Genomic DNA, 26,078 nt, shown 5'->3' on the forward strand with positions numbered 1-26,078 from the left:
ATGTTCTTGATTGGGTTAAGTTGGATTTATTTGTTTTAGAATTAAATTAATATAGGCCTATAAGGTTAGGAATGTAAGTAAAGATAGATCTGTAAAGAAAGAGCTCATCCATTATGATCTGTGTTTTTCCCCATTAAAGCTACAAGCTGAAGTCATGAGATCATCATCCTCTCGTCTCAGTTTTTCCTCGAAGGAACCAATATGGAACCGGTAAGGAGTTCTGCTTTTAGATATATTAGCGGTCAAATGTCTTAAAACTAAATATATTGATAAAAAGGTAGCTCTAAATGTGTTATAACTGTCCATTTTTTCACAGGAATGTGCCAAAAATACAATGCATTGAGTAAACTTTACATGCATTTCACTATTTGACCTGTAGAAGTCGCACTTGTTACATTAACAATACTGGATACATATGTAAACATACATTAACTAAAGCTCAAATTGATGATTTATTATAAAACTACGAGTAAGTAAGACACTGTAGGCCTAAATCAAAGTCATTTTCGGTCATAAAACAAATAATAACACATTGCATGGCAGTTTAGTGTAAATGTGTATGTGTGTGTGTGTGTGTGTGTGCGTGTGTGTGTGTGTGTGTGTGTGTGTGTGTGTGTGGTGGGGGGGGGGGGGAGCTCAGTGTACAGTGTACTTTTTACAGTGTAGATATCTAATTCAGAATTCCATTCACTTTTTTAGTATATTTACATATATTTAATTAAAAACAATTTCTATAGACTTGACTAGAAAACCTTTGCCAGTTTAGAGGCAAAAGCTTTAGCTATTTAGCCTCTTTTTAAGAATGTTACTTTTGACGATATAAAATATAAAATTCTGTATAAAAATGTCTTAAGGGGATAGTTCACCTCAAAATAAATAATCTGTCATCATTTACTCACCCTTAAGTTGTTCCAAACCTGTATAAATTTTTCTCTTCTGCTGAACACAAAAGAAGATATTTTGAAGAATGTTGGTAACCAAGAAGTGGACGGTATAGCAATTGACTTCCATTGTTTTTTTGTTTTGTTTTTTACTGGAAGGTAAATTGCTACTGTCAACTGTTTGGTTACCAACATTTTTCAAAATGTCTTCTTTTGTTGTTCAGCAGAAGAAAGAAACTCATACAGGTGAAGTATCCATTTAACTTCTAGTGACGTTAATCAAGAGTTTTCCTGCAAAAGTCTAGCTATGTCAGAAACATACACTTTTATAACATTTCACAGATAGCCTACACGATGCCAACTGCTGCCCACGGAGCCTGGCTGTGTGAGTGGGTTTAGTGAGAGTCGAAGCATGCGCAGAGGGGTGGGTGGGCGAATGTAGAGCAGAGCGCGCGAGTGTGTGTGTGTGTGTGTGTGTGTGTGCGCGCGCGGATGTCATACACTCCGCTTTGCGCATTTCACACGATCTGAGTGCATTGAGCGATCAGGCAGGCGTTTGACAAACAGCGGAGTATGAATGCATTCACTGACACCTATGCACTGCAACATAATTCGACGCTATAACAGCAGTGTTTGTCGTAAACATCACACGGGGGAACGTTATGTGGGCATCGTTTCACGGCGCGTGCTGTTGGAATCGCAACTAACGTTAAACAACTCAGATCAACTCCGAGCTTCATGTTCGAGGGGTAAGGGGTGAGACAGCGTGCTATCCCAGTCCCAGGGGGAGCGACTGAACCCAAATATAACAGGTCGTTGTGTTTTCCGGAGGGAGAACCGCTTAGCGCGTGCTAGTAACGATAGTTTGTTTTGTGCGCGTGCTGCTGCAGTAGACATCTCGCGCACCGTTAGCTCAACATCTCTACGGCCTCGGAAGTTCGTTTGTTTTTCTCCTTTTAATGCTTTCGGTCGTCTGAACACTCATTTCTATCTATTCTCTGGACGAACCCACGCTTTAGGATGCCGGATCAAATATCGGTGTCGGAGTTTCTGTCGGAAACAACAGAGGATTACAACTCTCCCACTACATCCAGCTTCACCACCCGCTTGCAGAGCTGCAGGAATACAGTCGGCGTGTTGGAGGAGGTACGAAACTGCTTTTCTCGTGCTGCAATGCATTAGTGAATTGCATCTGTTTACATTGGTACTTTGCACTTGTAATTGCGTCTGTTTACCTCTTTACGTTTATACATTGCAGTATTTTTTGTGCATCTGATTATGTTCGTGCTTTGCATTTATTTACTGTACTGCTCCTCTTTACAGTGGTGCATAAGTACATAATATCTGTTTTTATTAGTGCACTACTGTTTACATTTGTCTTTTACATCTGTTCATTGCATCTAGCATTTGTCAGCTGCATCTTTTTACAGTGATGGCGCTTTACTGTATTGGATCTGTCTTTAGTAGCATTTGTTTACATTAGTTACATTTTGAATTGGTCCATTGCGTGTGTTTAACTGTGTTTCTTTGAGTTTGCATAAATGTATTGTAGCTCTTTACTTTGGCGCTTTGCATTAGTACATTGCATCTGTTTATATCTGTTTCCATTGTACATTGTATCAGAAGTATATTGCCTACATTTCGTTTTTGGTACTTTGAGTTAGTGCATTTGTATATTATTGCATTGCCATTACTGCATCTTTTTACTTTAGTACTTATTGCATCTGTTTATATTGGAGCATTGTGTCAGTTAATATTAGTTTTTTTTTAATGTTTGCAATGGTGCTTTGCATTTGCACACACATGCATCACTTTACATTGGTACATCATATTTGTTTTCATTGCTATTTAGCTTTAGTACATTCTTTTTTACAGTTCATTAATATGTTGCATATTTTCAGTGCATATGAAATCTGAGAGGCATGAGCAACAGTCTGCAGTGTGGGCTGCAGTTTTGTTCAGCCAGCTGGTCTGGCTTCTGATTCCACTGATGATCCATTGGGTGTACAACAGTTAAAAGTCTATGCCAGCTTTGAGAGTCATATCTTGGAAGTGATATGGATGTTTTTGTGATTCATAACAAGCAACTGATGTATAGAATGGTTGAGTTTAATTTATGGTAAAAGGCCCCTGAGAGCATGTATTTGTGCATGAATCACTTTAAAATGCATATTAAGGTTTTGTTGGGATTCGAGCTACTCTCTTTTCATAGGATGATCTCATTTTTTTGACATTCTGTAATTTAAAAGCAGGAAAAGTTTACTTGGGTGGATTGATTCTCACGTATCTTTAGTTTACTTGTGTGTTTGTTTGCATAGTCCCTTGTTATTTAAAATAATTCTTAAAATAGCCTATTGAGTCAGTCATAGCTGTGCTAAGATTACTTTGAACACCTGCTCCGATCGCAAAAGGCATTCTGCCTGTTTAACTAGATATTCTAGACACGATTTGGGCGATGCAAACCATCTAAAATATTGACCATATACGTGGGTTTTAAGAGGGTGGATAATGTATATCAACACATGTCACACTAGAAGCATTATGGTCTTTATAACATTTAGCAGCATGCAATTGTACCACTTCTGCATGTACGTGTAAGACAGGAAGCTGTTCTTGAACATAGAGTGATGAAATGGCACTTTAATCACCACTTCCCTTTTAAAGTAAGTAGAGATGACCATCTTCAACAACACAAAGTCAGTACAGGGTTTTTTTCTGCATTGAAAATATTTTTTCGGCTGCCAAAATGAATATTTTTCCCACCAGGTTTATTTGATGTATTTGTTTATTTGAACCTGCGGTTCTGCAGTACCAGTACCCGCTGATGACTGCTGCTTTAAAACGCTCCCTCGTGCGTTTGTGTGAAAGATGAAGAGCGTCAATGGTTTCAATTTACAACATGTTTTTGCAGCATTGAGCTTTGAAGCCAATCACAGACATATCTGTTGTACATGTAAACGCAATCAAATGTGTTTAAGTTAGTCCGAATCCGCTCAATAACTCTCAAAACAGCAGAGACTTTGTCCAGCGTGAGTTCGAATCTTTACTAATTATAATCCAAAAAGTATAACACAGTGTTATTAAGAGATTAATTGCACAGCATAGACAGCTTCATTGATTATTAGGGGTGTAAACGGTTCACAAAATTCACGGTTCGGTTCGATACGACATAGTGGTGTCACAGTTCGGTACGTTTTCAATAAAGCAAAAAGAAACAAATGCCAGAGAAATTTCCTTGATTTTTTTTATCTATATATATAAAGTGTGAGTTTTCCTACATCTTGAAACTTTTAATTTTATAAATGGGGGTAATCTTTGAAGGATGAATACATAATGTTTTGGTCATCACATTAAAAATAACATTTATATATAATAATATTTGAGTTTTGAAGTGCTGGGAAAAGATGTGTGACGTACTTGAAAGCATTTTACTATTCCTACCAAATGGTTACAGTTAGTGTTACTCCTGCTGATTTATGGACTTAAAGCCTATAACTAGTAGCCTGGCCAGCCAGACCTACATCAAGATGTTGGGTCTGGGAGCACACCATTGGCAGGGCTCAATCTGAGGGGCGGGATAAACAGTTGTCTTTCAAATTTCCTCTGCACGCAATAGGATAGCGCTACAACCAACCAGAGCGTTTTCCCACCTGCGGAGCTAGTTGATAGATTAAACTTTTGCCGTATTCGGTCCGCAAAACTACAAACACGTCTTCCTTTTTTAAGAATGACTTCAGTGCCGTTTTTAATAAAATTTAGATTTCCGTAGATTTCTAGGCTATATAACAAGTTCATTCATGGCACAATGTTTCTCCTGGTTTCCACGTCAATGCTGTTTGATCTAACAGAGATCTACGGTAAATAACAGAGAAATTTGAATGCTTCTCACTAGATCTCGCAGAGATGTTATTATTTCAGTGGTGAATTCAAATGCTTTCTTTACTGGATCTCTTAGCGCTGTGTAGTAACAGTGTCGCTTGATCAAGATCGGCTCGCACTGCACTGACATTGGTCCAAACTCATGAACGGTCCATGAAGCACAAAATAAGGAGTAGCGCGGTTTCGTTCTGCTTTCATTATGTTTGACATTTGATGTTGGGCAACGTTGTTGTGGTGGTCACGCCCGCGCAACTGCTACAAAAAATGGTCCAACCGGCCTTGTACCGAACGGTTCAATACGAATACGTGTGTCACTGCTATTGATTATAACAGGATTTTTCGCAAGAGTGCAGCTTATACCTTGCATTGTAATTGACAGCTTCAATGATTATAATGGCAGTGATCTTTGCTCGCTTTATGTGTATAATATATATTTTTCATGGCAAAGTTCTGGATTGACAACCATATTTTAATGCGATTGAAACCAATTGAACCATAGCAATGGACGGAACAAAACAATCTGATACTGTCTGTCAAATGATCTGTGCTTTAAGCCTTGGAGTGTAAATGCAAACAGACTAGCCACTTTTTCTGTGTGTAATGTTACTTTGTTGTTTATTTTATTACTAACTTTTCAAATCGGTCACTCAGTGCCTTTTTACATACATTTACAGATTTTTTAATTTAAAATAGTTTTATGATCTATCCTGACAGTGATTATTTTTTATTTTATTAATAAACAGGACAAGTTAATATTACAAACTGTTTCTTTGCATTTATTTTGGATTTATTGTCAGTACTGGGTTCGCAGTTCACATGTGTTGGGTACTTTGCACCGTATGACCGTGTTTGTCCGCCACCACCGAAGACCATTTTTGACCCAGGAAAAACCCTGTACTCAGTAGTCTCAAAATGCATGTTTTCTTTAAAATCATACCTGTGGTGTCAAAAGCAGAAGGATCAAATTAAGTGAGGAACATGATTAGGTTCCAATGGATAAGATATTTTGATAGGATTCAGACACTTTGCAGACACATCAGTCTTATCTTACATTTAAAATACAATGCCTAGTTACCGGTATATTCATTGGATCAGTGTGTATCCCAAGCCTTTAATGTGGAGATTGGAGATGATGAAATTCCAGATGGATCCAAGCTGCAAGTTAGAGTTAGTCATGTTATTGAATAGCTTAATTTTGGAAGTTTTTTGTCAAATATCCCATGTGGTTTACAATTTGTATGTCTTATCAATCAATCTAATCAGTGACATTGTGTGAACATCAAACATTGTTTATCTTGCATACATTGTCATCTTATCATTAATTGAGGCAATTGTGTGTCAAGTGCTATGATGCATTTGGAATCTGCTGTTGTGCATATCACATCTCTGGCAGTGTATTTATGTGGTGTGTGTCCATGAAGTGTGCTGATGTTAGAGACGCAAGGAGGGGGGATGTGTGCTGAAAGCTTCCAGCTTGGCTGATGCTTTGCTCTATTACGCAACACACAGTCCTCACAGCAATGATCTATTCAGTGCCATCAAACCCAAAGCCTGAGCCAGAGCAAGAGAGAGAAAACAACAGAAACAGAAAAACAAATGCTGGACAGATTCAGAAGGACTGATAGATATTGGTGGACACAACTGAGTTAGCAGAATGTTATTAATGCACACTAGGAATGCACCAATGTATTGGCCGCTAAAAGCAAATATCTGCAGTGCACTATTGGACAGACACTTGCCAATTGATTAAAAACAGCCGATGGTAAGGGCCGAATGTTATTAGAGATGCACAGATCGACCGGCCAGGTACTGAAATTGGATTTTCCGCATGAGTGGCCCTGACCGGTAACCGGCCGGTCAGTCTCCCGTCTTTCTGATTCCGAGCTTGTCCATTTTGTTGCCAGCGGCACAGGCAATAACGTCAGCTGTGCATTCTTTCATTCTTCTCTCCAACTGTGAAGTGACACACACCCGCCTCCTCTCACTCACTTGCCTCATTCGGTCCGGTTCAGTAGTGCTTGTGTTGCTCATAATTTTACTAATTCCCACAGGTTTGGCTCTCACTGCAAAAGTGCGTGCACTACTGATCTGTATAAGTGAAGCAACCACAAAAGTACCAAATCAGTTAAACACAGTCAGTTTTGGAACCTAATTATTTGAGAAAGATAACGTAAATTGTGTAACAGTATATTGGTTCCTTGCATATACTCTTAAACGTGACAGTAGCCTAGTATTCCTGCTGATGTCTGTCATGCTAAAGAACAAAAGACAAAGAAAATCACTCTCTGCTCTTACAATCAAGACTAGCCAGTGTTATTTTACATTTGATTACTTTCCTTTCTATAGTATATCTTATCTGAATGAGTATACCCACCTGAAAAACTTGAAGCCGTGTTTATTTCATATCTCTCTTTATCCTATTGGATGAATTTGTTTATTTGTTCTTATTTTTTTTGTTTTTCATTTTAGTCTTTTACTGTCTTTTAAATGAAATTTAAATGAAATTTAAACTTTTTTTTTAAATGAAAATAAAATTTTGGTTTGAAGAAAAGTAGATGTTTGTTTGTATGCTGTCAATTAGCATATAGTTATTTGAAAAAATCGGAATCTGCAAAAATCGGTAACGGCAGGTCACACTTAAAAAAAAAAAAAATCGGAAATCAGAATTGGCCAAGTAAATTGCAATCGGTGCATCTATAATTGTTATGCCTGCCTCAATAATTAATATATCGACTTATCGCGCAATATATGGACAAATCGATCATTTTTGATGAGACGATACATTGCCCATTGTGTTTACATAAATTAATGAACGAAAACATAAAATGAATGTAAAACATAAAAACTAATATTTTGCCGATCATGCTGTCCCTTTCATCTTATGCTCTCCGTGTCAGAGGCAAAAGCGGGGCTCAGGCAGCTCCTACATAAACAGTGGTAGAGCTGCACAATATTGATGAAAAATATGATAAATAATGCAATATTTGATATGCGATACGATTATGTGTAAAATGATTTTAAATTATATTTAAAAACTGAAAATGTTCATAATGTTCATAAGTTCTGAAAATGTCCCTTCATAAGTTTTGGGACAGTTAAGACAAAATTGCTCTCTTTGCTATGGAGTCAAGAAAGATGAAAGATTAATGAAAAGAAAGAATATGAGACACAAGAACAGAATGTCACATTTTTTATTGGCTGTTTCAACACATATGTTTTACCAACTAAGAAGAACAGCACTTTTAGAGATTCATCCTTCTATCTAATGTGAGCATAAATGTTGGGACAATTTAACCTAAAGCAAATGTACAAGCTTCAAAGCAATAGTATTTAGTTGCGAATCCCCTGCATGCAATCACAGCAGTAGACTCTTGGTTTCAAAAATGCTTTTCCATGCCTTTAATACAGCCATTTTCAACTGTTGCTTGTTTTTAGGAGTTTCTGCCTTTAGTCGTCTCTTCAGCTGTTGAAATACACGTTCAATAGGATTTAAATCTGGAGATTGATTTGGCCATTCTATGACCTTCCATTTCTTTCCCCCAATAAACTCCTTAATTGAGTTATCACTAGCAGTGTGTTTTGGGTCACTGTCCTGTTGCAATATGCATCTCTTCCCAATGATTCTGCTGGCATTTTCTTGAATATTAGTAGCCAATATGGTTTTGTAAACTTCTGAATTCATTCTGCTGCTGCCATCATTCATTAAGTCATCAATAAAGTTTAGTGAGCCTGTTCCTGAGGCAGCCATGCATGCCCAATGCCATGAAACTACCTCCACCATGGTTTACAGATGAGGTTGTATGCTTAGTTAGGATCATTTGCAGTTCCTTTTTTTTTCTCCACATTTTTGCTTTCCCATCACTTGATGGCACACGGTTCAAATGAACCCTCTGCAACCGGTTACAAAGCATTTAACGCTGTTGTTGGTTATTAAAAATATCTAATGGATGAACTCCTCGAACGCCTCGATTGGGCAGATTTATTTATGCGCTGTCAATCGTGGTAAAACTTCACAGTTTTATGGACACCGCCATGGTTGACGCTGTCACTATGGTTACCCCTATGGTTAGTTAGAATTTGGTTGTGGCTTCAGGTTTTTGATTACATCGATTACGTAAATTAGTCCTTTTGCATGGAATGCGACGATTTGTTGCGCTGTTTATGTTCCCCAATGACGGTGCCTCCTGGGCATGCATCGGAAGTCTGGACATTTTGGAAAACAGAGAGTCAGAGTGCTCTGCAAGCTCTGTATAACCGAAATGGCAAACCACATCAGGACAACTTCTGTGCAGGAGCATGTGAAAAGAAAGAAAACATCCCAGGGCTCTCCTACCTCAAAACGTTAAGACAGCATTTGGTATTTGGACCATTACAGTGAAATTTTACACAGCACTAGAATACGGTTGTCATTATTGGTTATTATTTATTGGTAAATTAACCAAAGAATAAATTGAAAAAGAAAACTATTCTGAAAAAAATCTGGAGGAAAAACCAGGAGGAAAAAATTATTAGAGGTCGACCAATTTATCGGTTTTGCAGATATATCGGTACCGATAGTTGATTGGTGGAACTATCGCTATCGGCAAAAATCCATCACAAGATCACAAGCTGCACTGGGAGCGCTGACACTTCAGATGTGCATTTAGAACACAGACAGTGAAACGGTATGAATACGGAACACTACAGTCCATGTTGCCAATGCCATATCATTATAAAGTACTTAATTTGTTGATTAGATGCTGCATTAGCAGAGAAAGAACAGAAGTATGTTTGCCGTCAAAGCTGTGAGTATACTCTAACATTAGTACCTCAAGCGGTTAAAACAATGTGTTGCCATCTATTTGCATTAGTTTATATCCAGCTGGTCACTTGTATGCATTCATTAGCCGGCGAAGTTGCATATTTAAAGCTAGTGACGTGATTGCTTTCTCAACATTGATATGTTCATGCAGCCGACAGAAACATAAACAAATCAGAAACGCATTCAGTTACATTATTTTTTTTATCACTGCAATACATATTGTTATTTTGAATATATAATCATCAAGTGTTCTAATATAGATGCAAATAAAGTGAGAGCGTATACATGTAATTTACATTTATTTAATTTTAATGCTCTGGCTTTTGCAGATATTTAAAGATGGCCATCTTTAAAGGCACACTGTGGAGAAATTGTGTTTTTGTCAAACAGCGACCCCCTAGAGTCGCTTTGGAATACTTGCACTGTCGTAAATACCCCTAAACTAGTTCGTGAGGCAAGCTAGGCAATAAAACATAACGCAAAAAACACGAGTGTTGTTAGCAAGTCTGTTAACAGCTCTGATAATTGAAAGCTAGCTAGACATATGTGGAAATTATTGGACTGGTCTAATTATCAGCAATGGATGAATGAACAGCATGTAAAAAAATGACATAGGCCTACCACAAGCAAGCGCAACAACACACAACATAGAATGCAAACAAGTTTACAAATAAGAGATTTATTTACAGGCCACTTCATGCGTTTTCTCAGATCGGATTTCTGATTTATCAAAACGATTCCATTAACACCTGGTCACATAAATGTGTTTTTGCGAAACGGATTTAAATCCGATCTTCTATTCTTGCGCTATATGCAGATTTAATGGAGTGCACGTCACCGAAAGCAACAGATATGAACTGCATTTTATTGATCATCAGCTAAAATGTCAAAATCAAAGACCGCAATAAGAGAGAGCAGCAACAGCGCTGGTAAGATCACTTCATTTCTTTACTTTTAATGATGATGATTGTGTGTTAAGCGTCTGCGACTTCACTTTAATTTGCGATAGTTTGCACGTTGTCTTGATGAATATGCTCAGCTGCTCATCTGCGGTGATGCGTGTTCCAGTAGCGTTGTCATATCTGGCTGTCGTCATATCTGGCCGTGTTATAGGCTATAACAGAGAATGTCTAATAAGGCGAGAAGTTTCACTCTCAGTAAACTTCCGGCTTCTGAACTGGTTGCAGTTCCACTCTGATTCCATATGAGGGCGCTCACAGGACGAGTGCAGAATGAATGGAGGTCTATGGCGCTATACACATCAAATCCACTTTTCTCAGGATACAATTTTTTGTCTAGTAATTTGAATGTTGTATTCGAAAGGAGATGCAAAGAAATGACACATTGCTGGGTGTTAGATTTTTTAGAGTCACTTATTTGCTTTAATAAGTCTTTTAAAGTGTCAATGACGTCATACACAGCGTACGACCAGAGATACTGCTTAACGGCAACCCTTCAGTCACTTTGGTGCTTTCGCGCTCTGCACTTTCTTTTCACTCGAGGCATCGACAACACAGCTGACACAGGTAAATACACGTGCTAGAAGAGTTTTTGTTTTGTTTGTTTCTGGTTCCCGCTTCGGATGACACGATGCCACCAAGCTGTATCTCTGGTCGTAATCAGTCCTTCACTGACCAATCAGCGTTCATTAGCAGAATGCTAGCATGTTATGGGCAACAACAACTCAACCTGTAAGAAATCAAAAGGACTTAAGTACTCGTTCATTCAACTTTCGACCTAAAACCCATGTTGAACTTGCAAAACCTACAATCAAATCTGAGATTTCTCAACGGCAATCGGGTGAAAGAGACACATTTAGCCGTCTAGCCCCATAGACTCCCATTCATTCTGCACTCATGGACGATCGCCCCCAGTGGAATTCTGGTGGAACTACAACCAAAACTCGGTACAATAGGACTTAATAGGGAGTGGGTAGGCTCTCCATAGACGGGTTCTGGCTATAACATATAGTCTATAACACGCTCTCACAGAGCATTTTTTGGGAGGAGTACAATTTACATATGTGGTTTTAACAACCAGAGCATTTACACTTGTCCAGTTTCGTCGGGAATGCGTCTCAGACCTCCTCCTGAAGTGGTTTGAGCGATCGGATTCAAATCCGTCTCGAATGCGTTTCGTGGGCATTTACACCTGGTCTTTTCACGATCAGATAGCTATCCAATCTGAGAAAACGCATGAAGTGGCCTGGTGTAAACAGCCCCCATGACAAAAACATACGCACGAAAGCCGAAAACAAACGCTGGTTGGCCTCTCACATCCAAATTTGAGGAAGTGGTGGGGGAAGTGACGTATGCCGTAAAGCAGTCGAATTTTGTAGTTCTTCTTGTGCTCGGGTTACTACCCGAACCCCGAAGTTTTGCAGTGCCAGTAAAAGCGATACAGACCCCGTCAGACTATGGCAGACGCGTCATTCAACCTATTGTAAGTCGATGTACCATCACAAGGGTCTTGGAAATATATTATGAAGGTTGAAAAGATACATAGTGTTCCTTTAAGCATTGCTGACTCTTTGGATTTATATGAAATGGTAACATTTTACAATAAGATTACATTTTTAGATATAACTAAGGTTAATAAATGTTGTAGTATTGTCCATTGTTAGTTTGTTAATGTCAGCATTTACTAATACATTTTAAATAGTTTTAATTTTTATTTTATCTGTTAACCTTAGTTAATGTAGCCTACTATGAACTAACATGAATGATCAAGGTACAGTTGTCTTGCTCAAATATTAATACATGCTGTAAAAAAAAATGTATATTGCATAATGCATATAGCTAATACATCCTTGTTAACAAATTGGACTTGCAAAGTGTTACCTATGAAATATACCTATGTTTTTAGGTTATAGCTAAAGAAACTTGTAATATTTTAAGGTTTAAATTATTTTCTGTAGAATTTGTTCTGAACTTTCTAATATGCAAGAACTGTTGAATATATTCATATTTATATATTTATTTAATTTAGCCCATTTCAGTTCAGCACTGTTTTACTTGGAGTGCTATGTTCTTTTTTATCCAGTATCCATTTTAAAAATATCGATTGATATTTTATCAAAAATATCAATAGGTTTCGGCACGTACGGTCAAAGTTATCGGTATCGGTAAAATCCACTATCGGTCGACCTCTAAAAATAATCGTTAGATTTATTGAATTAATCGAAAGCTTAATCGATTGAAAAATAATAGTTTGTTCCAGCCCTAGTTTTCACAGCTTTTATGATTTGTCTGTCATCAATTGTTTTTCTCGACCGACCTGGTCGTTATTGGACATTCAAGACATTCCAAACAGTTTATTTGGCTATTCCCAATGTTTAAGCTGTAGCTCTAATTTAGTTCCTCTTTTCTTTTAGGATCCAAATTGCTTGCTTTTCTCTTAAAGTCAGCTCCTTTGTCTTCATCCTGGCTTGTGCTACAATTAGCCTAATGCTACAGGACACAGCTGATCACTTATAAACATGTCAATTGTCCCAAATACTTACGCTCACATTAGATAGAGGGTGTAAACTCTAAATGTGTTTTTCTTCTTTGATAGTAAAACATGTATGTGTTGAAACAGCCAATAATAGAATGTGGAATTCTGTACTTTTGTCTCATTCTCATCTTTAAATTATATTTATTGATTTCTTGACTCCACAGCAGATAAAGCACTTTTGTCTTTACTGTCCCAATACTTATGGAGGGCACTGTATATATTTCACATTCTTTCTGGGAAAAGCATAAAGTAGATACACAAAAAGCAGTCACAAATCAATTGCAAACATACAATAAAACAAACATGCAAATGAAATAAACAGTGCAACATGTTTTTCAGGTAAGGCCTAAATTAGATCTATTTAACAGTAGCATTCAAGTAAGGAAAAAAAAAAAACAGAAACTGAATAAACAAATGTAAAAATAAAACACTGTAGCCTTCACATAAATTAAATATACATTGATTAATATTAAAGCTACAAAAGTTATTCAATCAAGAGCAGTGAGTGATTTTCTATTTATCTTTTGTTGTTTGATAGACAGCAGCAGATAAACTGTATTAGGCTGCTGTCACTTTAAGACTTAAAGCGTTAGTTCACCCAAAAATGAAAATTCTGTCAGTAATTACTCACCCTCATTTTGTTCCAACCCCGTAAGACTTTCGTTCATCTTCGGAACACAAATTAAGATATTTTTGATGAAATCTGAGAGCTGTCTCATTCCTTCATAGGCTTCATTGTAATTTCATTCTGCCGGCCCAGAAAAGTTAGTAAAGACAGACCAGTCCAAATCCAAGTGACTACAGTTGCTCAACCTGTGTTCCGAAGATGAACGAAAGTCTTACGGGGTTGGAAAAACATGAGGGTGAGTAATTACTGACAGAATTTTCATTTCTGGGTGAACTAACCCTTCAATGCACGGATCCTATTGATACGCATCCAATTTCTTTCCCAACTGTTTATGTTCACTTCAGACATAACTGTGTTAGTATGTCTCGACATGACAGGCATTTTGAGATAACTGTGTGTATTTGACCGTTAAGCAGCAAAAGAAATTAATTCGGGATCGCACTCTGTCTGAGAGGCGCCTTTCTGTGTGTGCACTTCGGGTGTGTGTCAGTGCATAAGTTGTTTTCCACAGCTTATTGCGCTTAACTCTTTTAAACATCAAGCAAGTCACACTCAAGTAACAGTTGCGTGCCCATTCTATTCTCTGCTATATGCATCGACCTAAAATTTTTTGCATCTTTTTGAAGTTGCCTATTAAAATTATTCAGATTTTGCATATTTCGGTAATTTTAATATATCGTGCAGCCCTAGAACCCATTATAATCAGTGATGCTATCTACACTGGATGTGGCGCGGCACGAAAAATTCCCGACAGTAAACTGATGCCCTGTTTTATTTCTGACGTACTTCAAGCACTTGCGCACGAGTTGCTACGTTCGCTTTGTCATGTCCAGTGTGGACAGCTTCTAGTTGTTGCACCGCAATGCGATGCAATACGACGCAACAGTGGCATAGCATTCAAGAGAGGAGTGACATCTGGTTTTAGCTGCAGTGTGAATGTGGCAAACAGAATGTGGAATTTGAGAGAAAATGAGTGAGAGGAAGTGGAGAGAGTGGGAGTGTGGAGGAGTATATAGGCGATATCTGGCAGCCAAAGGTCTTCTCCTCATCCAGATTAAGCCTGCATGTCCTGCAACGCACTAGCCTAACCGCATCTTGGTGTAACGTTATACACAGTGTCCTAATGGTTTCAGTCAGAGCAGACATAGTCGAATGACTCACGGCCTCTCTTTATGGGATATAAACACATACACACTCAGTCAGGTCACATGACATCCAGCTCACAATGTGGGGGTGCAAAGTGGCTGGACACTAATCAACACAGGCATTCATGCTCTACGGGGAGGCCTCTCGGACTCACGCCATCTTTGTCCCTTCTCATCATGTGTCAAAAGGTTACAGCAAAAGACAACAGTTGGATTAGAGAGTTGTACAAGCTGCATTTCCTGTCTCCACTGCTAGTGAACATAAGACTCCTCAGTGAGAGTGTCTCATTGCGTGTCACTGAAGTTCACGCTGCTCTGTCTTTACTTTCTCACTCACTGGGATGTTTTGTCTCTGTTTCCTGAAATGTAAACATGGCCTGATTTCTTTGGTCAGTGCGAGTGGAAAAATATTCACGTGGGTTAATTTCGGTCCAAACTAATGGTTATCCCACTGACATCTGCTGCACACTCTGTACTGGCAGACATCAGCACAACACATCTGTAACTAATGTGAAATGTAGGTTTTTCAGAAAAGTATTGGGAACTAGTAGAGCATTTGTAAAACCCTTGGACACATAATGAACTTATTAGCCGGAATACAATACGATGATATTTAGCTGATACACTAACATCGCGATTCTTCATGTTTAGTTTATAGTTTGAAGTATTTGAAGTAGTTGCCCTAAGACCGGGAACATACTTTACGCAAGTATGTACGGAGCCCAACGCTAAAGATTTTTTCTACTGGCCTGGTTGGGGCAGATGTTACAATTTTTACTTGCCCTGACAAAATTGTCACTTCTCTTTTTTATTAAATTGGTAATTTAAAAACTAAAATAGTAACATCTCACTTCTCAGTTGGGCTTCACAATATATTGTTTTAGCATCAATATAGTGATGTGCGCATCCGCGATAGTCACATCGCAGGATGTGCGATTTCAAGTATAGGGATTGTAGTTGATCCGTGATCCGTGTGGGTCAGAGGGTTCAGAAAGCCTGTGATTCATGGATTCATTACAAAGTTTAACCATAATAGAGTGAAAGTTTATTATTTGTATGTGTTTTAAGTCATGTTAGTTTAACTATCAAGCACCAGAATACTGGAACTTGTCCGCGAACACAGAGGCACGTGAACACCAAATTCAGTTCTCTTTTGCTTTTTTTTTTTGGAGCTAGAACGTGCATGCAAAATGAAGTCAAAATTCCCATCTCGGTAAGTATCCTCGTAAGCACAGTCGGTTATGTGTTGTATTGAATTGAGAAAGAAAACGGATGCCTATCAATTATATTGGATCCGTGCATAAAGTCATCCTAATACACCCGCAGCTAATATACCTGCAGCTTCTCATTTATACAGTGAAGACTATGCAGTGTGTGACAATGAGATGCAGTTATTATATCGTCACCTGATCCGTGTGATAGAAGTACATGAGCGCAAGGTACAATTTTCTTTTATGGTTATTATTTCTACACCCAGACGATAAAGCAGTGTGCTGTATATTTCAGAAGGTTTAATTGTTTTTGTCTTTCATTATGTTGTTTTGGTAAGAGTGCATCAATGGGGAATGAAGACGTTGTTGTGTATGTTCGGTGATAGGTGCACATACCAACGAATATCACAACACACTTCATTTGCCAGTTTGGTTTTTAGGTTACACATTTGTTTGTTTTTTACTATGTTTTTTTACTGTTTTTTACCGTTTATTTTAAGTTTGATGAATGGAGACGATCTCCTTTGTCAGCTGCCATGGCTTTGACGCTAGTGTTTACTTCCGAGTTAGATCGGGGTTTTCCCAAAGGGGTGGGTGCTTCCAGGGTGCGTATTTAAATATATGGAAAGTACCAAATGTTTTTTTTTTTTTTTCTTCAGGTATTATTTTCCTTCTACAAATGTATTGTTTAAGAAAATATTTCAAACGATTATTTAATGATTGTATTTGTATCATATGTATGTATGTATCATATTCAATATTTGTCATTTTCTGTTACCACAGATGTCCAGTTCTTCTGTAATCAAGAGATTGTTTTTTTTTGTGTTTTTTTAGCGCAATTTTCCACCGGACAAATTGCGATTGTTAACTCATGATTTCTGTTGTGCGTCTGTGCGCACCAATCTTGCACTTCTATCTACTCCTCAACCAGACCACCTAGAGACTTCGGGTTTTCGGCATTATGTTAAGGAAGGTCTAATCTCGGGAACACACAAAAAAAATCCAGGAAAAGATTTACTATCTCTTAGTGTTGTGATCCCATGAGGTGAGAAAATTGCGCTAAAACACTCACCGAGTTTTTATTACTTGTTTTTCTCCCCTCCGATATCCGATCTAGCATTTTGGGCCAGTATCGGCACGATACCGATGCCGTGGATCGGATCGGGACATCCCTACTTTGTACAGTATTATTGAGAAGTATTGATTAAAATAATAATGATGACAATAACAACAATAATTGTTATTATTATTATAAGAGATTAATTAATCAGATTAAAATAAAACATGATATGATTGTTCACAAAAAGCCCACTAAGCTTCATGAGTGTTTAGATAAGAGATTTATTTAGATAAGAAAAACTTTACATTTGGTTGGGCTGAATAGTGTAACATCCTATTTATTTTCACTTGATAACGCGGTAACATTTTAGATTAGATACATATTTACTATTGACTAACTGCTTATTAGCATGATAGACAGATTTACCTGCCATTGCAACAGAATAACAAGAATGCCCTAACTCCTTATAGCCTGTCTAAATGATCTTAAAGGCTGGATGTCTTTTTAACTTTTTAAAAAAAAAACTCAACAAAAACAAAACAGACATTATTCAATTTGGACCAAACGATAATTTGAATCTTGTTGCACTGGTCTCGTATAATAATAAAACGGTAGTGAAGAATTTGGGTGTTTTATTTGACAAAGCATTTAAATTTGATAAGCAAATTTATGCTGTTGTCAGATCCAGCCTTTTCCACTTGAGACTTTTGGCCAAAGTCAAGACATTTCTCTCTTTTAAGGACCCTGATATGGTCATTCATGCCTTTATTTTTCCAAGGCTTGATTATTGTAATTCTCTGTATATAGGGGTTAGATAGACGGTGTTGTCTCATTTGCAGGTCCAAAATGCAGCCGCTAGGATGCTGACATTACGATTATCTTCACTGTTTTTTTTCACACTATCTGGATACAGAGTTGGTTTAGTCCAGGTACTATTCTGGTTGGAATTTAGAATATTTAAGCCAGACCTTTTCAGCCTTTGGGGAGGAAGGGGTCAGTGAGTTAAGCTGAGGTTGCGTTTGTGCTGTTTAAAGCAAATTTACTTTGTTCTTTGTTAGAAATGGTATGCGCTGAGTAAATCATTTGTAAATATTCTTTTTTTTTTATTTTTTTTTATTCGTATTCACAGACTTGTAATTTGTACCCCAGTTTTTGATATTTGATTAATAAAATTCACTCTCTTTGGATTATCCTACCCTACAAAATCACCCCAATCATTCTAGAATGAATAATTCTTTATAAATAGAGCTATTCAAATCATCTGGTGATATTTTTTAATATCGAAAGAATAAAAAAATAAAAAAATCACAGTGTCAGTTTTTTCAAATCAAGTCAAGTCACCTTCATTTATATAGCGCTTTTAACAATATTTATAGTTTCAAAGCAGCTTTACAGTGATAATGGGAAATTACAGTAACAGAGATTGTTTTGGCTTTACAGCAGTTTTAGAATAAAGTTATTGTCCAGCTAAAGTTCGTTTTGATTGATTCACTTCCGTTGTAACGATCATTAGCTGCTTACACGACACTGTTCTAACAGAAAACCCTTAACGTGCTCCGGCCCGCTCATTTGTACAACAACAGTGCCTGGCGGCTCGAGAACGCAAACATTGAAATAGGTTCCAAGGTGCAAGCCTTGAACAATTTTGAAAAAAAAAAAAAGTTTCATCTCTGCGCAAACTTCATACTTCTCAGTAAAATTCTACTCTACAGTTTAGCATTACTTTCCCAAAGTGTGGACTTAAAGGGGCATTTCACCCATTTGAACATTGTTTTTTATTTAAAGTGGGTCATATATGTAGTCGAAATGTAAAAGAAATTTTGAATTTGGTGCCTTTGTGAATAAAAAAAACTTCAGGACGCATTTGTATGAAAGACAACAACTCCCACAATGCACCACATTGCACAGCTCCGCAAGCCACTCCCACTAATCCAGAAAGCGCATATCTGCCTATAAGACAAATCACTCTTCCGTCTACAAGGCTAGCTACCACCAGAGCTTGAAATTAATTTCACATTCACACAAAATGTCTAGTTAGTTGGCGAACTCATTAGTGCATTACTCCTCGTTTGTATTTCTTTCGAAAAGGTGAATTATTGGTACCATGCAATAATTCACCTGGATGTTCAGTCAGAACATATGCGGTGCGAAACTAGAAACTAGTTCACAACACAAACGTCCGTGTCCTCGTCTGATTCAGAGATTTCGTCCAGGAGAAATTGTCATCGTTGAAATTCTTTGCCGCAGACGGACTCTATCTTTGTGTTCGTAGCGGTTCGTGGTTGCATAGTGAGATCACCGGCGCCACCAGTCCGCCCTAACTCGAGCCAGTCCGGGCTCCTCGTCCGCGGCAGGCAGGTCTTCTGCCTCGGCTGCTCTTCGCTATAATGCGGCTTGTAAAGGTAGCCACAAACACCTGATTCAAGCATCCTACTTCCGAAATCCTCTTCCTCTAGTCTATATCATATTGAGCACTCTCCTCCGCTATTGTCATAACTTTACATCTGTCTCCACAGCGCCTGTTAGCTTAGCTTCAAACAAGATGGAGGATATTGCTTTCAGTTTCAGAGAGTAAAGTCCCACCCACTGATCTGTAACAGGTCTGTAGCGTGAGCGGGTCCCGCCCCCTGGGAGAGATGAGGAACGAGTGCTTGTAGTCTCAACAGAAATCCCCCCCTCTTACACTTCCTCCTACAATGACGCAAAATGACGATTTTTGCGTCATTGTAGGAGGAAGTGTAAGAGGTAAATAACAGATTTCTCCCGTATCAGGGGAAAATGAAAGAGTGTTGCACGACCATTCAATAGTATGACTGGGTTTCTAACAATGCAAAGCTTAATGCAAATGGGTGAAGTGTCCCTTTAAAGAGGAGACCGCTAAGTGCCGAGGGCGTCTTTTGAGAGTTTGAATTGCAATACAGCACAACTGGCTGTTTTGTTACTGTTTAGGCAAACTTTTTCAATGTGGTTCATGCCTGCTTTTAATGCTAGAGGTTTGAACATTCCTCATACCCAAGTGCCCCGTTTCATTTTGCTCTTACTGCCGACACCAAGTTCTCTCTTACAAGATGTGCTCTGCTTTTACAGTGATGTCATGCTCTCGTGTAATGGATCACATCTTCACATCAACACAGTTGCCCTATCGTCTCACAGCTCTGTGTGTGCATAAAACATTGACATTCTCAATTGGATTAAATGCCTAATTTTCCTCTACAGTATGTTGTTGCCCTCGTTTTTTATCGTAATGAGGAAAAGTCCACTTGATGAATCACCTCTCTGGCTGGTTGCCTGCTAGCTCTGCAGGCCACAGCCTAAACGAAAACCATCTGTTAGATTCAGGGGGCCGCCATGTGCACGGGGCGTTGGTGACTATAGCTAGCTGCCCCAGAATTTGAGCGTGGAAGGCCAAGAGATCACATGACATGCTCTTTTTGCTCTCTGTAAGAAAAGCTCCGGCAAGGCATAACATGTTTCTGTCTCAAACAATAAGCCAGTCCTCCGGGATTGAGCTCATTTGAAGAATTCATTCTCGACACAAAGTGAAATGAAACAAATTCTTTTGGGGCCATTGTAGCTTTGTGTAGTGTAATGTTAGCTTTAGAGCAGATGTTAGTTCATTGTGGCTCTAATTTACAGCCTCTGACCCTGTAAAGACCAGGCGGAATTCCAGCTTTCATCTGGTATTGTGGACTTGAACCTGTAAAAGCAATGATGAAAAATGTTGAGATTTAGAAGGCATTTACAGAAGGAACTCATCACTGAGGTTTGTGTTTGCCCGTAGGCATCTTTATAGGTTTAAAAAGGCAGTGTGAGGTTGATGCTTGCTCTTTCTACTCGTACATCGACCTTTTCTGACAGTTAATAAAGAATTTTCTTTTAACTTTTTAAAATGATGGTCCTCTAATCGTTGGTCATGATCAAAGTTCTGTTCTAAGGTTAGGTTTTTACGGATTTAACTTTACAGTAAAAAAACACATTTCATTAACTGATAATGTTAAAGGTATAGCGGAGGATCTTTACGAATTTTAGATAAGACCCGCCCTCTCCACTTTTTGAAAAGTTTGATTGATTCACCAGAATGATTGACAATTAGGAGGACCAATAGTATAGGTGATCCACCCGGAAGTAAAAAATCCTCCGCTATACCTTTAATATACCAACCTACTGAAGTAGCCTACTAAAATCTGTTTAGTACCTTTATAATACATTGACAACAACCAAAAAACACAGATGAGATATGATAAATAAAAGCTTATCTCAAGCAGCTTTTCCACAAGTTATATATTGTGTGTTAGCCTATACACACAAACCCAAAACACCATCATGGTAACACACATTATGTTAAGGGTGTGTTCACACTTGGCTGATTGGTTTAATTAAAACAAACTCAGGTGCGATTGCTCTGTTACTAGTGCGGTTTATTTGAATAAGTGTGTACGCTGCCATACAAAGCCTGTTGCGCACCAAACAAGCTGGCCGAGACCTTAATAATTTAATAATAGCCTTTAATAATTACAAGCTTTTTATTGACGTCTTTCCACGGTTGAAACATTGATTGTGCGATCACAAGACAGGATTCATTTCGGTGAGTTGTACATTTCGGTAAGTTGTAATGTATCTTTCATGCCTTCTGGTGTTCACCCATGTTTATTTTGTACTGTATCTAGTAGTAAAGAGGAGATGAGATGATCTGTTCACGAGCGCAAGCTTGATCTATGCTGCCACTTGAAGTGAGGCGGCTATTGGCTGTCACACTGTATTAAAAAGCATCAATGCGTAATTTATTGTTTGAATTTCGTAATAAAATTGACAGATTTTAAAGTTGAGACTTTGCTTCATATTAAAAGTAACAAAGGACAAAGCTTTTTGCGATTATTGGGTGGCAGGCACACTACATTTTAGTAAAGTTTTGTTCACTAAAACAGCACAAACCGAAAACAGCACAGACTAAACATTTTAGATTTAAGAAACCATATAATTACCAATAAAAAAAAAATGTAGCTATATTGTCAATTCAGAGCTAGTGTCGACACAGCTGACATATTTAACTGTTGTAGGTAATCCACTTTGTATGCACAAAATAAGCATTGAACAGTCTAAACGTTCCACTGTGAGATAAAAAGCTGCATTTTTTTTCTTTTCTTTTTTAACTTCCAAGGAATGTGCTGTTATATTTCTTAAAGTTTTATAAATAAATACATATTTAAAAGTAAAAAAAAAGGGACCTTACTGCAAGAATGCACATGGTTTCTGCCAACCACATTTGTGTTTTCAGTGGCAAATAGGTTGTCAAAAGCATGAAACCATTGTTTTTGATTCTTTTGTGCTCTAAACATTCCTCACTTGGATTTCCAATGTGAAAATGGACCCTGAAGCAAAAACAGTTGACAACCACTGGTCTAGAAAATGTAATTTATGTGGAAAATAAAATTTTTGTGGGAGTATTTCTACTATTTCAGAACTTCACTTCAGCACTTTTACGATGGCTTTTCCTCCTGACAGTATTCATAAATGCAGTTGCTCTCTCTCTCTTCCTAGGGACAGCTGTCTCTTTTTCAGCAGAGTCATTCTCTTGTGTGTTGACAGGGTAAATTATGCAGAGGTACAGAGTGAATATTTAATGGTGTAACCTGAGGTCTGGAACAGGCCCACATGGGAACCATTAGCACATCCACTACTTCAGCCAGGTCTCTTCCGTACTGTACTATATGATGACTTGGTAATAGGATCTTAGAGTAGATAACATCCTAGAACTTGGAGCCTATAAATTGGCAGTATTACACAAAAATGAATTTCCATGAGCTTGGAAGAGCCTGTGAATTCAGATGACAGATTAATTACAGGACACCCAATCCCTTACTCTAATGGAAGATGGATAATTTTTCTAATTCACTTTAAAGTGTCCATTTCCTAGAAGAGCTAAGCAATTACAAACTATCATAAAATATAATGTAATAAAGGTCTTCTGATGAGCTTGTAATGTCATATTAGGAGATCGGTTGAAATAGTTTAAAGGGATTGTTAACTCAAAAATTAAAATCTGCTTTCCACATCTGACCTCTGAAGCGAAGGTGGGATCTTAGGATTTCAAAGCTAGCTTAATATTGCTAGCCTTTCTGAAATTGCCTACCCTACCTTTAATGCACTGTCAGGTATTATTAGGTGGCATCAGGTAGGCCTAAATATTTTTCATTGAATTTTTATCAGTAAATGAGCCATGACGAGATCTGATCGGATCACAATTACATGGCTTGTTAAACCTCTCTCTATTTCATTAAATTACATTTGCTGTCATATTGTTAGGGCTCGACACAGCCTACAGTATTTATAACTGTCTATATCTCCGATCAGTCTGCTGCCTGCTATTATTGTAGTTTTTCCAACAAAAGAGGGACTACACAAGATGTTGAGATAAAACACGCTTTAAATAATCCGCTGGCAAACGTGCCTCTTTTCCTGGCAGGACATGATGTCATGAGTGTAAAAAGAGTCTGATTACTTGGCACACCCACTCTGAGTGTGTGTTTCCCCTCTTTGAGTTTCTCTATCTACTGCAGTACATACTGCACAATACACTTCCTGGATTAGCCTATATATGGATTTTAATGTTCATTATGGAGCATTGGACAGTAATGCTACTTTAGCCCTATTAGGTGGTAGTTGCATAATGATGTTTTGATTAGAATTATGCTATTATTTTAGCAAGCAATCTGTGATTTTAATGTCCCAAATCCAATATCATTGTCTTTTCCCTTCCTCCCACCATTCCTGTATTCAGGATTCTGCTGCTTTGTGTTAATGTTATATATAACTTTATAAATGTTGTCAAATCAGCATTACAGGGATTATTAAAGTGTAACTTTGCAGATTTTCCACTTTCAGTTTGCAGAAGGTTTTTAGACAGACAGCATAGACCAGTGTTCATGAACGTGCTGTAAAAAAGTTATGTAGCATCATAATCCGTTCATTTTGACAGCAAATTTTATTTAATTTTAGTCAATCTTTTGAACTAAAACGCCATTTTAGTTTGTCATATTTTAGTCATCTAAATTGTTTTAGTTTTAGTCTTATAAATAAATAAATAAATAAATATCTACAATAGTTTTAGTTGTGTAAAATCTAACATTCAGTAAATAAGAAACAAAAATAAAAACAAATAGCCTAGCCTACATACCATAGAACATTTCTTTGTTTCCTGGAGATTGTCGCTCCACACAGTTTACAAATGGTCTTGTTTTCCTTGACGTCAGATGTGATGTATCCATATGTCTGTTTTTCTCTTTCTCACAGATGTGGACATTTTTTAAAGTTTTATGAGACATACAGCAACAGCAAGTGCATGCTATTACCCTGCCAGGTAGATCAGTATGTTATCTAAATGCATAGTCAAGTCTAACCATCCATTCGTCTCGTTCTTATTCGTTGACAAGAAGGTCAGTATAGTTTTGCTGTAGTTTTTGTCATCAAAAACTAGCAACCCTTTTGTCTCAGTCCAAGTACAAAAACAGTAACATTATTCATATATTTGTACTGTAGATTCATGCATGTGATCTAAATGATCAAATTAATCACATGAAAATGAAAATCCAGGCCTTTATACGCACAATAATTTTCTTGTCCTTTGGTTTAATCGTAATTAATCTATTCAGTCATTTAGGCATGCTTTCATACCCTTTGACCTTTGCCTTGTGCTCAAATCATGTTTGTGCCCTGACAGGCCACGAGTAAATCAGACTGCAGTGAATCATTGCTTCTGACCTCTTTTGAGTTCACATTATAAAACCACAGAACTCAACGGGTCACGGAGATGTTGCCTATGTAGGCACTCGCTCATCCCACAATATTGTAAAAGCCTGTGTGTCATCCAGGCCAGAACAGAAACATTGTTATGAGGGTGAAAAATAGCCGCAATGTCCCAGCATGTGAAAGCTACTAATGTTCATGTGAACCGTAGCCTTCGGAAAGCATCAGCAGGAAGGCAGTGCACCACGAAAAACCTGTGGATTCCTCGCACACCCCCTACAGATGCATAGGTCTGAAGGCCCGTCGAGGTGGCAGGCGGTCCGCCGGTGATGAGTGGTTCATGGCGGCTGTCCAGATTTCACTGCTGTGCTCTGGTCTGTCCGTGGCCTCTGCCAATACTACATGCTGGAGAGAAACAGACCCCTGTGTGTGTGATGGAGAGAGGGGATTTCACACACCCGGAGACGAGAGCAACTGATGTGGTTTAATGTGCATGGTGTATTTGTTTGAACTTTATTACTTTTATTTGACCTCTGACAAATGATTTCATCTATTTATTTTGGCATAGAAGCTACAGCAACTAGATTTTACGCTTCCAGAAGAAAATGTGAGTGATGATAGCCTGTGCTGAACTTGTAATTTTTGTGCAGTGCTACTTTGTTTTAAATGGTTGTCAGAGTGGTTGCTGGGTGTTGCTAGCTCATATCAAAAGACATACCTGGTCCTACCTTAAAATAATATTTTTGAGTTATCATTCATGTCTGTAGTACAAATAAAATGATACACATTTTTTAAGCAAAAACCTTACCCTATGAGTAGTATAGAAGTATGAGCAATAACAGCGATGCTTGTTATTTTCACCTTTCACAAACTAAAACAGCTGTATAGTGGAAGTAAATTGTAAATTCTTTGCAATTATTGCAGAGGACAGCTGATTTATTATGGCCTAAACAGCAGAAATATGTTTCTTCCTTATGCTGAAAGCCTTTACCTATCCATCCATCCATCCATCTTCTTTGAATTATGAATATGCATGTCTTTGAATTGCTGTATTCTGCATTCTGTTTGCTACCTTAATTCAATTCAAAATGAGTTGTCACCCTAAGACGGCTCAAGAGCTCCTTGAATCCATTGCACTGAAATCATCCAATCATAATAGAGGTAATTTACCTATACTTAAGGTATAGTAACAAAAACAATCTGTGGACAGAGAGAGGGATGTAAATGGTCATGAC

At 37.9% G+C, this 26,078-nt stretch overlaps 1 protein-coding gene across 11 annotated transcripts in view; it reads left to right on the forward strand.

Moving 5' to 3' along the window:
• Positions 1-26,078, forward strand: part of asap1b (ArfGAP with SH3 domain, ankyrin repeat and PH domain 1b) — a 99,779-nt gene that overhangs the window by 367 nt on the left and 73,334 nt on the right. For 8 of the 11 annotated variants that reach the window (XM_081352811.1, XM_081352819.1, XM_081352816.1 and 5 more), the window contains exons 2-3: positions 140-210; positions 1,901-2,027. In XM_081352811.1, coding sequence (XP_081208937.1) covers positions 155-210; positions 1,901-2,027 — 183 coding nt within the window. In that variant the 5' untranslated portion in view covers positions 140-154. Of the gene's footprint in view, positions 1-139; positions 211-1,347; positions 2,028-26,078 lie in introns of those variants that run through there. The other 3 variants (XM_081352812.1, XM_081352820.1, XM_081352813.1) reach the window with 1 other exon arrangement.

Source organism: Scardinius erythrophthalmus (assembly GCF_964197995.2).
Source record: "Scardinius erythrophthalmus genome assembly, chromosome: 22".
Classification (NCBI taxonomy): domain Eukaryota; kingdom Metazoa; phylum Chordata; class Actinopteri; order Cypriniformes; family Leuciscidae; genus Scardinius; species Scardinius erythrophthalmus.